A 13942-nucleotide genomic window follows, 5' to 3' on the forward strand; every position below is an offset into this window, starting at 1 on the left:
AGAGCTGTTGGATGACAGCCCTGTCCGTGCCTGTCACATGCTTAGCTCCTTTATGAAGCCAGGCCTGCATTAGCCGCCCTCCTGCAATGTGCAAATTAGTTTCAAATGCTAGATGAGAAGAATTTAGGTTCCACCTGATCTCCCATAAATGATAAGCTAAACTTTAAAGTGAATTAAAAGCCACCTTTAAGCTTTTAGTCACTACATTCAAAGCAGCCGGACACATCGTGACCCTTGGTTGCCACTCTACAGGAAAGTTTGGTCAAAAGGCATAGTACGTCTAGAAAAATGACATCAGGTAGCAACTGTACACAACCCTCCTGCAGCACGAAAGTGCTAGCAAGAAGGCCTCCCTTTTTATACAAACCTTGTAACTACATGGCATCCTCAATCCTTTTTTTTTTTCTTCTTCTATGTACAGAAGAGGAGCAGCAAAGTGGCTGGGAATGGTTGCATGAACAACATGTACGCCCAAAAACGAACAGTGCAACAGATCGACAGTATTTTTTTCACAATTCAACACAGACGGACTACAATGTAGCTGCACATTGTTTCTTGGGTAAAAATAAGAACAAACTGAAAAGAGCGGAGGGCATTTGTTTTCAAGGTCTTTTCGTTCCCAAACTGCAAGCTGTGATCTTACACAGCCTCTACACAAAATGTGCACATTTGGTTGCAAAAACACTAATACAAAAACAAATTGCTTTGCCTAGATCAAAGCTTTTTTAAAGATTTTCTCTCAGGCATCCATTTAACAGAGCCAGCGAGCCAAAAGCAATAAAGAACATTTTCATAGGCCATCACAGTGAATGCAGACAGCTCAAAAAAGTAATGTTCACTTTTACAAACGAATAAACCATATCTGAAATCAAACATCATTGAACATTCCTTGCCCTTGTAGCTTTAACAGTGCCATGGCACAGCAGCTAACTGTATGAATGTCATATGCTGTCACACATTTCTGGTCAAGACTGCACAAACTTACAAGAAACATTTTTGGACCGGTTGGTGTTGGCTTCTTACAAAATCGAGGTGCTTACAGGTGCCTAACCAAACAGGGATGGAAAGACCAACATACTGTCAGAGCTGGTTTATTTCCAGAAACCCCAACATCATCTATAGAAGCAAAAACCTGCACAGTGAATCAGCCGCACTATGTCAGGTGTGAAAGACCAAATTGCAGCTTTAGGCTAGCTATCGAAATAACCAATATGTTTGCTGTGGAGCCCAATCAGTGATTCAGCAATGCATTCATTATCAAAACATGCAGTCCAGCCAGCTATGTTAAGTCAATTTATGACCTTCATCTCTCCTCTTTTTTCTTATCTGGAAGCTAGATTTTTGTGATACGTTAAACCACCCGGTCTCACTTTCTTTTAACAGCATATAAGTAAGCAGTTCTGTTTTTAAATTCTTGAACCGAACTAAGTAAAAATGCCACAATTCATTGCAGGCATGAAGGGGATGCATCAAACAAATGTGTGGATCTAATACATTTCAAATACAACAACTTGCCTTAGCTTGGAGGCTAGCAAACCAAGCTGAAACATGTGTCTGCATTAACAACTAGTATGGAGACTAACAATAAAAAGTAGAGGCAAGCAAAAGTGTACTGAGATGTCTGGTTGCTCAGATTAAATTTTTCAGTGACAAGAGCTAAAGCTTCAGAAAAAAGCAAAAAGAAAACAGCAAGAAAGTAACTGCAAAAAAGCTTTGCACAAACGAAGTTCTGACCAGTAGCGTTCTGCAAGATTGAAAAACAGAAATAAAAACAAGCTTTCTCAAATGGCTTTGCCTTGATGTAGCTAATGATCAAACTGTTCCCCCCATTTGTACATGTATTCCCCTACATCGTATCCAAGAAATAAAATTGTCTACCAGCTTTCTTATCTTCCTATGTCTGTTCAAAGTGCACGACTACACATTATGCACAAAGTCGACACCTTCTCAGGCTTATCACCAAGGCAAAACCGTATGCCTAGCCACAGTCGCACTGTATAGCACTCATAAAACTGAGTCACAAAAATAAGTAACACCCTTGTTGACATCTACACAAAGCATTCAGTGACACACACCGTGTAGCACTAATGCAACATCAGCACATTGGCTCTCAGGAAAGGCAAATCAGGTGGCAAGAACATCTAACAGCACACACTTCAAAAAAGTTGTTTGCCAGTCAAGTAATGTGCACAATGACAGTCTGCTGTCCCAAACATCCTGTCCCTTCCATGAATGAATGATTTTTAACATTTTTAAGCATTTAGTATATTTAAGATCACTTTAAAGTAATCAGAAGCCACGTCTGCTCATGACAACTGCATTAACGGTTCTTCACTGAAACCATGACGACTTATCTTTTCATGCGTTAACCTGTGCCAACTCAACTGCTTTCGTGTTTCCCGATTTTCCGCAATGAGGACAGCATGCCCAAAAATGGTGCTATGAGTGCCATCATATGCACCTGCTGGAAGTTGTGCAATGAAAACTCAGTCATGGTTTTTACCTACAAGGCACTAATACAGAAAAAAACACTCAAATGATTTACAGCAACGCAACGAAGCAGGGACACCCTGACGCATGACCAGAAAGCATTTACATAATCAGGCATCCGAAATCTTTCTCATTGAGCTGCAATACTTTATCTGGCTAACGAATATGTGTGAGAACGGTGCTTGCACATGCACAAATTGGGATTTGCAATGTTTAATATGATGATACTTGTTTAGAAAAGTATGACTTCAATCTTCTAATACAACATGCAGGCTGCGCAGTTTTACGTAATTACATGGATGAATCATTCATGATGCAGAACAGGCAACTCTCATTTATAGCCACTTCATCTGATGCACAGATAAATCTTTATTTGCAATAGAAAAAAAAAATCATATTGCATAAGTCCTGGCAACTAATGCTCTCACTACGATACACTTCCGAGTCTTTCTGTATACTCTTCATTGTACAATTGCACATTACCACACAGAAAAATGAAGCTCCAATGCTTAAAAATATAATTTCTAACTGAATCAGAAAGACCTGAGAATTATATACTGCAGACATCCCCATGACGACCAGACCGGTCTCCTTTGGACCATATGTTACTGCTCTATTACATTAAGTGCGAGAGAAAATGGACAACAGAGAAGACATTCAAAAGTCGCTACTCTTGTTTCTAGTGTAGTTCCAGTGACACGACACTAAGGGAGAGAACTGAACAGAAACAACACTTCCAGCAGGCTTCCTGTCGCACCCTCACTTTCATCCACCCACACACACACACATGCACACACATGCACACACATGCACACACACACAACCACACCCTGAGAGCACATGCACAGACAGTGAAATCACGGAAAACATTATCTTGCAGTCACCTGCCATCACACTAAAACCATCCGAAAGGTCTCGTTCATTATCCCTGAAAGAGAAACCTTTGTAACTGAAACAGTGATCCCAAAGGGTGGCCGCAGAAAACAGTTGGCCAGAAAGGACGTGACAAGGTAGCCCTCTCTGCACAGTTGGTCAGCCGGCATTCAGTCTAGAAAGTATCAAGTGCCAGCAAGACCAGCAGCTGTGGGTTGGCGGGCAGGCACGGACAAACACAAGAGACACACACGGAGGAGAGGCACTGGCAGCGCCGCTAGGCCAGCGGCGGGCTGTCCGGAGATCACATGTTCATGCATGCCACCAGCCGTTGGCACAGCTCGCTGTACTGCAGGCTGTCACCCGAGATGCGCCGCATCTTCAGGCCGCACTCATCTGGGTGCGGCCCATCACACAGTTCAAGCTCAATCTGAACGCCAGCAGCGGGGTGCTTGAGCGCAAGGCCACGCTCTGACGGCTGCAGAACGAGTGGAAGCTCCGGCGCGTGCGCGTCCAGGCGCCGCCGAATGTCATGCAGCAGGTCGCCCCCCGTTCCGCCCCTGCAGGGCGCAATGCCCCGTCCTAGCAGTAGGCACAGGGACCCACTGGGGCTCTTCTGAAGGGGGGCTTCGCCGCAGCACGCGTGCAGGGGCGACGGAAGACCCCAAGCGGCTGCAGGCACTTCGTCTAGGGGCGTGCCTTGCCAGCGCACAGGAGAGTAGGCCAGGTCCAAAGGCAGCAGCGAGGCCTCCGAGTAGGCTGTTGCGGACGAGCACGACGAGGGAGACGTGGTGGACGACGAAGACGACGTCAGAACCTCCTTGCCCAGCTCGTCCGTCACGCTGATGTGAGGTGGGAAGCCCCGGCCACCCGGGAACGGCTCGAACACGGCGGGGCTCACCACGATCTCTGGCCGCAGACCGGGCACTCGAAGCGGGCCGATGCCGCCGTTCTCAGTGGCATCCTCGCGGATCATCCCCAGGTTGGGGAAAACCGGTGGCGGGCTGTTTCGTGCCAGCTGCTGAGACACGAGGGTCTGCAGCCGAGGGTGGCCACTGGCGTCGGCGAATGGGGGCGGTGATGCCCCAGGCGCACCTTGCGGGGAGGCACCCCCACATGGGTATGGGGGTGATGCCCCCGGTGAAGCGCCCCCAGTGTCCAATGGTGGCGACCCACCAGGACCGAGTGGGTCTGAAGCGTAAGGGTCAGGGCAGAAACCCACAGGGCTACCTTGACGCTGCAGGTGGAGCCGCTGGAGGTGCTGAGACAGCGTGGCTGCTGGGCTGGGCGGCCCAGCCCCATGCGATGGACTCTGGTGTATAGGGGAGCCCGCAATGGAAGGAGGGGACGACACAGATGAGGCCATCAGGCACGGCTGCAGGTGCGCCATCTGCTGGACGTGCAGGGAGTGTCGCCGTTGTATCTCAGCCTGCTGCTGGGCATCCATGGGGCTATAATGCCTCTGCACGAGTACGGACGCACTTCAAGCCAGATGCACCACAGCAAGGGTCCTAAAGATACCTCACACTACTATTGCCTGTCACAGCAACGCTCAGTGTACAGCACAAGCACACCCCATACTATGCATACTTCAAACTCCCCATTTCTCAGCACTGTTACGTAAAATGATTACAGAGACTAAACAGTCAAGCATTTCAGAATGGCTATGTGTTCTCTCACTGTATCTGTACACAAGCGCACTCCCACATACGCAGTAATGCCATTTTAAACTGCTGAAGGACTAAAATGACAGAGTACTGAGAGTCTCCAGGTGGCACATATGGTCACTGCTGTTGCAAAAGCAAGGAGCAGCTCAAACGGCCAGCCATTTCGACACACAGAAGAACGCACCTGCAGCTGCTGGCATTCCTGCTGAAGAGCTTTGATTATGCACTTGTTCTCTACGCCCACAGTTTGGTTGTAGAGCCTCTCAAGCTGGGTCCGGTGGGGGCTTACGGATGGGCAGCCATCACTTGCTCTCCTTGGTACTGCAATCCACAACAGGGAGAACTGGTGAAATGACTGTGGCCAGTATGGACGTGCTCAATAAAAAAAAAAGAGGTAGAGAGAGAGAGACGGAGGGCTACTCGATGAGGCCTCTAGTGCGAGTATTACAACACCTGGAATACTCTGTGAAGCCCATTGGGCCAGGAAAACGTGTTCGTCCAACTTGTAACACAAGAGATGCCTGCAATAGGTGGGCTTACATGACCTTGTGCTACACACATAGTTCCACCTTGCACTAAACAACAGTGCATCAAACAGGACATCAATTACGTCCCTCAGCGCTGCTGCTGTCTTCCTAAGCAAAACTTTTCTTTCACTTTCTGTTTAATGGCTCAATTTCCACTCAGACATTTCCACAACTAGACTTTGAGATGGACAGACCCAGCATTACATTGCAAAACTTGCTTGGCCTCCACAAATTCACTCTCGGCCAAAACAATTGTAAAGCTGTTTACGGGTGTCCCACATTTAAAACCTAGCGATCGAATTCGGCTGCTAATGATCAAACGCAATGAAATAACCTTCTGTAAGCCTAACTGATATGTACATGCACCTAAAGGAAGCACTATACCTGGCCCCCAATGTTCAACATGAAAATTTCGATGCACAACAAAGCCAGCCCATGACTTTCTTTGTGCCACATGTGGTGTATTACATTAGGTGCACTTACTTCACTTGAAAACTAAATGTGAAAAAGATTAATGCCATAATTGTGTACCACCTTCCATAACAAGCACATCTTTTTTTATTTTTCTTTCTTAAGTCACTGGAGGTACCTACTGAGCTCATTCAACATGCCTCAGTGTAATGAACAGTTAAAGCAGCCACCAACCCTGTGCTGGACATGAAATGAGTTTTGTTTCAAATCTCTTCTTTGTTAAGCAGTAGAATTGTAATTTAGCCATCATCTCATAGGCGCTTCTCATAGCCTGAGTCACTTTGAGACGTTAAACCGTATAAAACCTTTAATGGACAAGAAAACATCTATTCATCTTATCACAAGTTCACTTTAACGAAAGTACCCTCAGAAAAAATATGTGCGCATGCTAGATGCATCCAAATACTTTCTTCATGAAAATGCAGCAAAACGGCCTTGCAATTGATGGGAAGAAAATTGCAGCCAGAACATTTGTGGCATGAAGTGGGCTGAAGTATGAGAGCATAAAACAAGGTCATGTTATCTTGAAAATTGTCGCTGGTATAGTTTCCTTTTTTCACTGTTTCTTATTTTCTCTCTCTTTCTCTGCATATTGCAGTGGCTGCTGTGTGTGCTATTTTTCTATTTTCTTGCCTCTTATCCGGCTTTGAGCACTTCGAAGGTGCTCTCTCTCTTACCTTCTCTCTCTTTTTTCTCACTTCATTCTAGCCCGGATTTCTTCCATCCTATGTTAAAAACTACGGATCTCCTGTTGACACAACTACCGGAGCAGTGTCAGAATGCTCCATTTCCATCCGCCACAGGCAGTGTGCTTGGTGCCAATACTTGGCCATTTCTGCACCACAAGGACACAAGTTACAGTACTGCAGGGCTGCTAAAAATGCGGCACTGGAGTTTTTAAGCTCACGTAAATGAGTAAGTTCACTTTGCGAATACGTGGTTTTCAGTCTGTCATAAGCAAAGTATGCACAATGATAAGATTTTACCCTTTGCGCTGGGCACGGGAAGAAACAAAATGCCCTTCGTTTCTTGTACCGGTAAGAACAACTTTCCCATAAGGTGGCTTTCTCACAGTTTTAAGTGAAAGCGTGTAGAAGCCACCTTGTGGAGGTGCACTTCCTTGTGTACGAGCATAGCTTACATTTTTTCTTTCCTTGAGAACCGTGCAAGGGGGTTGCTATGAAAGTGCCTCTTAATCGAATCCCAAGCGAAAAAGTTTGTCTTAAGCAAACTTTTATACAGCGAGTCCAAGTGAAAACTAACCAAATGGTCTAGCATTATATTCCAAATGTTCCTATTGTTTGTGATTTCTTTTTTTTGCTCCCCCCTTATGTAATGCCCCACCTAGGGGTCCTTAAAGGTCCACGGAAATGGCCCCCAAGAAACCACTGATAAACGTGTTCAGTGTGTAGAACACATCCTTTTGAGCATTAACGCAAAGTATAACTCCTTGGAACAAAGCCAGCGATTTATTATTAATTTTTAAAAACAGCGTTTTTTGAAATTCGCGGGCAGAGGGAATGTCTCTTGGCGGTGTCGCATGGAACTATTTCCTAATCCCGTGACGTCACGGGTCGGTTGACTGGCAAGGCTTGCTAGAAGCTGCCATTCGCTGCGGTCACTGCAACCATGACGTCACGAACACACTTCCGGTAGCTGCGAAAGTCGTCTGCTCGTGCGCTGCTCGAACTCTGTGCGGGCTGTTACAGCTCGCCGCCCTTATCGGTTAGGTGGCCATTGCCCATTAAGTGTAACAACCGAAGCGACGCAGGGATCAGCAGAATGAAGCTGCATTTACAAATATCTTATTTATATAACGTGGTTTCAGGAGTATCGGAGTGTCGTCCGACGAGGCGTCAACAGCACGGTCAAGCACCGCACGATGGCAGCACCTCCTTGACCGCCGTAAACATCGCCGCTGTGGCCCCTCCTCCCGCATACTGTTCGCAAACCACACGGCGGATCGTTAGCACCGATGTCCGAAATAAAGCGTGCTAAAATTTGTTGGCGTCTGGAATATTGAGCCGAATATCAAGTATGAAGCCCTCGTGAGGATCGCTGACCAGCAGCAAATTGCTGGTAAGAGTGATAGCCGTGATACAAGCTAGTTTCTGCTCAAGCCAGCTGCCGCTGGTGCATTTCGGCTGATCCGATCTGCTCGTACTAGCTCTGCGATTAATGCGTCGGCAGAGTTAATCCTATAATTATTTTACTATGGCAGGATAGGAATCACTATAAGGCAGTTTCATAAGTAGACGGTTTACGACAGCGTTGATCATGTTCCAAAGCGTCGACTGCCGCGGCTTCGAAGCGAAACAATAGGCCTAGCGACGACTAGGGACGGTCACGCACGGCGCCGGCGTTCGCTGCGCTCGCAAGTTCCACCCCCGCGGTAATTGTGTAACGTACCTCAGCCTGCTCGCGACATCCCGTGCTGCAAGCTTTGCAAACTCGTGTACTTTCATAGCTAAGGCCGCGTATTTTTTGGCGTTCTGCTCAGCAACAAGCCGTTCAAACGATACTGTAGGCACGACAAGGCTTCAGTACGCAGTCGCTGCGCTGTCGGCCGTAATCGAAGACGTCGGGCGGCACCATAATCTATACATCGATCTTTAAACGTGATACAGTGGGCAAATGAATAACTTTGTGAAGCAGACCCGCTCGTACGTTTCGCGCACTCGGGCGCCGACGAGTAGCTTCCGTCAACAGACGCCGTCATAACCTCGGTTAACGACACAAACCGAGGTCGTCAAGCTCGGTTTGCGGTAACCGCGGTTAGTGGTGCAACCATGGTTTGGTCCGCCGTGTAACATAGGATAACCACGGGTTCGTGGTTACACTAACCGTCGCTGCGCGAACTGGCGAACTCCTCAGGCGTGTGCAAGCGAGGACGGGTTTGGCAGAGTACGCCAGCGAGCGAGCGCGCGGCAACCGGAAGTTCGTCGAAGTGACGTATGTCTGGGCGGAGCTTTGAACTTGCTTGTATTCTTTGTTTTTTTATGGCTCCCTTCGGCGTACGAGTTGAGAGGGAAAATTGGAAGGGTCATTTTTAATCGCCGATATCTCTGGTGTTGCAGAAGCTAGATCGAAAATTTTTGCGGGAGAATGATGGGTGGTTCAATAACTATCAGTGTTATGGCGTTGTTTACCCTTCTTGGTGACCCCTTTCTGGGGACCTTTAAGCGAAAATAAGCGATGATAATGATTCATCTTCTTCAAGAATTCCTCTTAACCAAATTTGTCTTCACAGGATCGTAAATCCCATTCTGTGAGACCTACTGTTCTCGCAGCAATGGTGAGTTATAGTCCATAGTATGTATTGTGGCAATCACCACTCACACCAACATGAGAATCTAAATTATGGGCCATAACATCAGAATGCATAGCCTTGTCATGTCACTACAGAAATTAAGTGCAGCTCTTTAATGTATTTTGAGCTGAAGCACAAAGCACACAACTTATGTGTAGTTAAAACCAAGACCACAACAACACTGGAGGTACTACTGTCTGACATGTCTACTAAAGCAGAGTAGAAGTTAGGGATAGCTGGTGCCTTCCATTTCTTGTCATGCCTTTCTCGCCATGCAGCTCATTTCTTGCATCGCATTAGCTGAACAGTAAATGAGAAAACCAAATTATTATGGCAATATGTTTGTGCATAACTTTTGATAGAAATAAGAAAAAGTAAAATATGTATACCCAAGTGTTCTTTTCGGCAAATACCAGCTACAGAGACTGAAAGGTGATAAAAGCTCTTTAGCCTTGGCCTCTTCAGCAATACCAAAAGCTGACAGTTTAAACTATGCTGCATAATATGACGATTCAGCAATAGCTGTTCAACTGTGCCACATTACACTTCCTCTTCTATTCCTACTCTTTGTACACCACACCCTCGCCCCATCCCAGCCATCACTGTAATGCTCAGCTCGGAGTTCTGCCTTGAAACCTCCTCGGGAACATACTAAAAGAAACATGGTACACACAGGTAAACTCTTGCCTGTCTGTACTATTCACAGGCCATAGAGGTGAGCCTAAGAAGTTCCTACTGATCCCTCAGTTCAGAGCTCAGGTATAATTTGTGGAACCTCCTTGGGAACATACTATGAGGAACATGTTACACAGCTAAACTCTTGCCTGTCTGTACTATTCTTGGGGCATATAGCAGTGAGCCTAAGAAGTTCCTATTGATCCTACGACGCCTTGTTACCTGGCTGCTTTTCCAGAACAGTCAACAAGCCACTTCTTCGCTGCCGAGGCTTCCACTGAGCGTCCTGCACCTCCTCCACGTTGCCCATGGCAACCGTGTGCCTCTTGCCGTGGCCACGTGCCTGCAGGTACCTGCACAGGAACAGCAGATCCTCAGAGTATTCTCAGGGCGTTCTGCTAACCGACGATTAACTCGTTCACATAGGGAAAAAAAATGAAATTCTACAAAAAAAAAAAACGATGGCTAGGTGAGGTGTGTTAATGCATAAATTAAAACAGAGCACAGTAAGGTTACTTTCAGTGAACCTTTTTAAGAAATAAAATGGAGTAAAGTATGATACAGTGGTTAATCTACACAGTGCAACCAGCTGAACTCCCACACTCATCTTTGGTCTCAAGGAAGGTGCTTAATTCATTTACTGTCAATAAATTCAGTGTGGCTTATCAAAAAAAAAAAAAAAACAATGCCTAGTCGTCAATATGAACAAATTGCACATTTAAATTCATGCACTAAAACGCATGGAACAAAATAAAATCTCCCTCTAATGCTCTCTACGGTAGCAAAGTTCTTGCACGAAGCCAGAATTGAGAGGAGCTAGAACTGTACACATACAGCTCAGAAAAGAAAGGAAGACTGTCTGCAAACCTTGATATGGCATTGCTGTCCATCTGCTCTTCCAGTTCTTTGCACTCATCACCGAGTGCGGATATTGGATGAAGAGACTGTGGCACGGTGGCAGGACTCACAGAAGACAACTTCTGGAAGGTAAGCCAGGCAAGGCAAAGAAAAGGAAGAGATGAGCAACCCAATTAGTTCATGTTATGAGTTGCCATTAAGGCAATTTTACACTGCTTTTGTAGATGTGAAGCATTGAAGTATGCCCGTACAGGATTAGCATTCCATTCAAAACCGGCAAACAAGGCAAAAAGGATGCTTTGTGGAACAAAAAAGAAGGAAAGAAGTCAATATGGTTTGACTCGCTCCAACGCATTGACCAGTCAATGGTACAGATCAGACGCCTTGAAAAAGTCTGACTAGATTTCAATTTGAATCCAACCAAAAAAAAGACCGAGAGCTGATTTGCATTTAGTAGCCACTGGCCATTGGAGCTTCCTTAGAAAAGCCAGGAAGACGTGGAGGCAGGCTCCAAGTGCGGCTCGATGGAGCCACAAGCCAATCATACAATGGCAGCTGGACATGCAAGCGCTGAAAACACCATATGTTGCCTATTATAACTTGACTTTTTCTTTGAAAAATGACCTTCCGAACTTTGGGGATCGACGGAGTCGTAAATACGACCTATATGTGGGGTCAAAAGTACTTTTGGCCAAGCAATGGGTAATATAACGAGCACTCAAGCATGATTTCACAATAGCTGTAGGATGTGATATGAAAGCGAGCTACTTAAAGAAAAGGACTTTATCTGACTATATGCCCAAAAGTTTTGCGAGAGAAACGCTTTGGAGATGAACCACAGGCATTCCACCGTGCATTCCACCGTGCATTCCACCGTGCATTCCACCGTGCATTCCACCATGCATTCCACGTAAAAACTGGCAATGCTGTGCCTCAGATCCAATCCAATCCATCCCAAACCACGTGACCAATCCTGTGCTCTCAGAAGCGTCTTCGCACATTTTTTTTTTATCCCTTGTCGTCGTCGTTTCTGCGTTTTGCTTCGTCGGCACGAGACACGTTACGCCGGATTGTCGATCGTCAGTGGTGAGCATAATTTGTGAGCCCGACAGACCCAACACGCTGCCACAAGCTCGGAAATAATACAGCGAACCTTGCTTACAAGTGGCAAATGATTCTCTATGCAGAATCGGAAAGCAACGCCCTGGCAAGGTGGAAGTTTGGCATGTCTGAAAACTATGTGAGGGATTGAAGAAAGCAAAGAAGTAAGATATTTGGATGCGCTGCCAGACATGGCGTTGAACAAGCCATTCAAAGGCTGCATCAACGCATTCTACAATGAATGACTCCAGCAAGAAAACCTAAAGACACTAACTGGGTAGCTGAAGAGCGCTTCTTTGAGCCATGTGGCACAGAGGATAAACTATGCTTGCTACGGACTGCAGATGGGCCCCATATGGCATCTCATCACTGCTTCTGATGGCCAGCAGCACTGGCTCAGGTGATCGTGACTGCGTCCTTCTCATGAGCAACGATGAATCGTACAATGAATTTCGTGTACAAATAAACGTCTTTGAACGATTCACTCTTCTGAAGAGCTTATTGGCGAGCTATGGCCACATTGCGATTTAGTGTTGTCCTATATTACAAGAAGGTTTCACAAGTTTGGGGGTTGACTTGAGTGATTGGAGTCGAATTGTAATCTGCAATATACGATAAATAGATCTGCCCATGCAATATTGGCCACCTTAAATGGCAGCCCATGGAAGAACACATGGATCAAAAAAAAATATTTCCTCGCCAAACCACGGCCGGTCTCGAGAGACAGCGCGAGCAGCGCACTCTCCCTCGAGACCGGCCGTGGCAAACAAAACTGTTCCCTAGTCTATATGTTCCTACGTTCACTGCCGCTATTAAGTATGTCAATAATACTAGTACAGAACGGTGTAATAATGGCTTAGTCAAGCAGCTCTTGAATCTTTAATACCCTTGTCACACAGTCATTTTCAAAGGCGATTGAGTCGACAGCCTTGGAGATTTTCAATCGCGACTGGACTCGAAAGAGTTGTGCTGCTGCCACACAGCAAAACTTGAAGGCTGTTGAAATAGCTCTGGTGTTTGGCCTCAACCTTTTGTGGCGCCACCATCGTTGCTCTTGGTTTTGCTTAAACAACTACAGTAAACCCTTGTTAACACGAACTCGCATACTCGAAAAATCGGTTAAGTTGAAAATTTTCCATGCTGCACCTTCACCTCCCATAGGTGCTAAATATTAGCTCCCGTTTATCTCGAAGCAGTTTTCGGGCATAATGCGGATGTCTAGAAATTTTTACGGAAGAACCAAAAGCAAAGGTCATTACCGAAAGCTGCTAGGGGCTCTGAGAGCGCGTTGTTCCTATACTAAGTGCCGAAAGCGATCACGTTCGAACAGCGAATACAAAATTCCCGCGGACACAGCCGTTTTTCGCTTTGGGAGCAGTCACGTGAGCACCCACTCGTACGCGGGGGCTGATGGGTCTTATCGGGCAGTCGGTTCGGCCAATTCAGCGTGGTTCGGTCACCTGCCCTTCGCACGTGCATAGCGGCAAGAGCGATTTAGTGATTGTGTGGTTCTGTTTCGCTGCACTATGTGCACGAAGCGTTGATTGATTTTTGTTGAGTATGTGGTGTCCGCAATGCTTGCTTGAATGCAGCGGCGGCGACCAACGGCTTATGCGATGCATTCCGCAGCTCGAGGACGCTTTTGTTGGGCCAAACATCAATGCGAAGCAGGCAAGCATTACCCAGTTCTGCCTTCCAAAATAATAAAATTCAGTTTTTCCTGAGAATTCTTTTGCATTTATTACAAAAGCTCCCCTTGTGCAGTGGAGCGTCGACGGGCGCGACGGACCGAGGGCCACCAAAGCATTTTCGCTCGTCACTGTTGCACTCAGGTTATGGGCTTTTAGAAAATTTCGCGTCTCCCCCGGAAGCAGCTCACGAGGCAACCAATTGCAGAAGGCTACTCATTTTCTCATTTTCTGTCCTGGCTCCCCCCCCCCCCCGAGTGAAATTTGTTTTCCTAGTCAGGT

The 13942-nt window shown here is 46.4% G+C and overlaps 1 protein-coding gene across 3 annotated transcripts in view; it reads right to left on the reverse strand.

Annotated features, from left to right (window-relative positions):
- Positions 1–1870: 1870 nt before the first annotated feature.
- The window catches only part of Sik3 (Salt-inducible kinase 3), a 108848-nt gene continuing 96776 nt past the window's right edge, over positions 1871–13942 (reverse strand). For 2 of the 3 annotated variants that reach the window (XM_084606874.1, XM_084606876.1), the window contains exons 12-15: positions 10881–10993; positions 10236–10366; positions 5215–5351; positions 1871–4825 (exon numbers count right to left, since the gene is read on the reverse strand). In XM_084606874.1, the coding sequence (XP_084463000.1) occupies positions 3668–4825; positions 5215–5351; positions 10236–10366; positions 10881–10993 (1539 nt within the window). In that variant the 3' untranslated portion in view covers positions 1871–3667. The remainder of the gene's footprint in view (positions 4826–5214; positions 5352–10235; positions 10367–10880; positions 10994–13942) is intronic. The other variant, XM_084606875.1, reaches the window with a different exon arrangement.

This window comes from Amblyomma maculatum, chromosome 6 (genome assembly GCF_055883805.1).
Source record: "Amblyomma maculatum isolate TAMU_Amacu chromosome 6, ASM5588380v1, whole genome shotgun sequence".
NCBI classification, from domain to species: Eukaryota; Metazoa; Arthropoda; class Arachnida; order Ixodida; family Ixodidae; genus Amblyomma; species Amblyomma maculatum.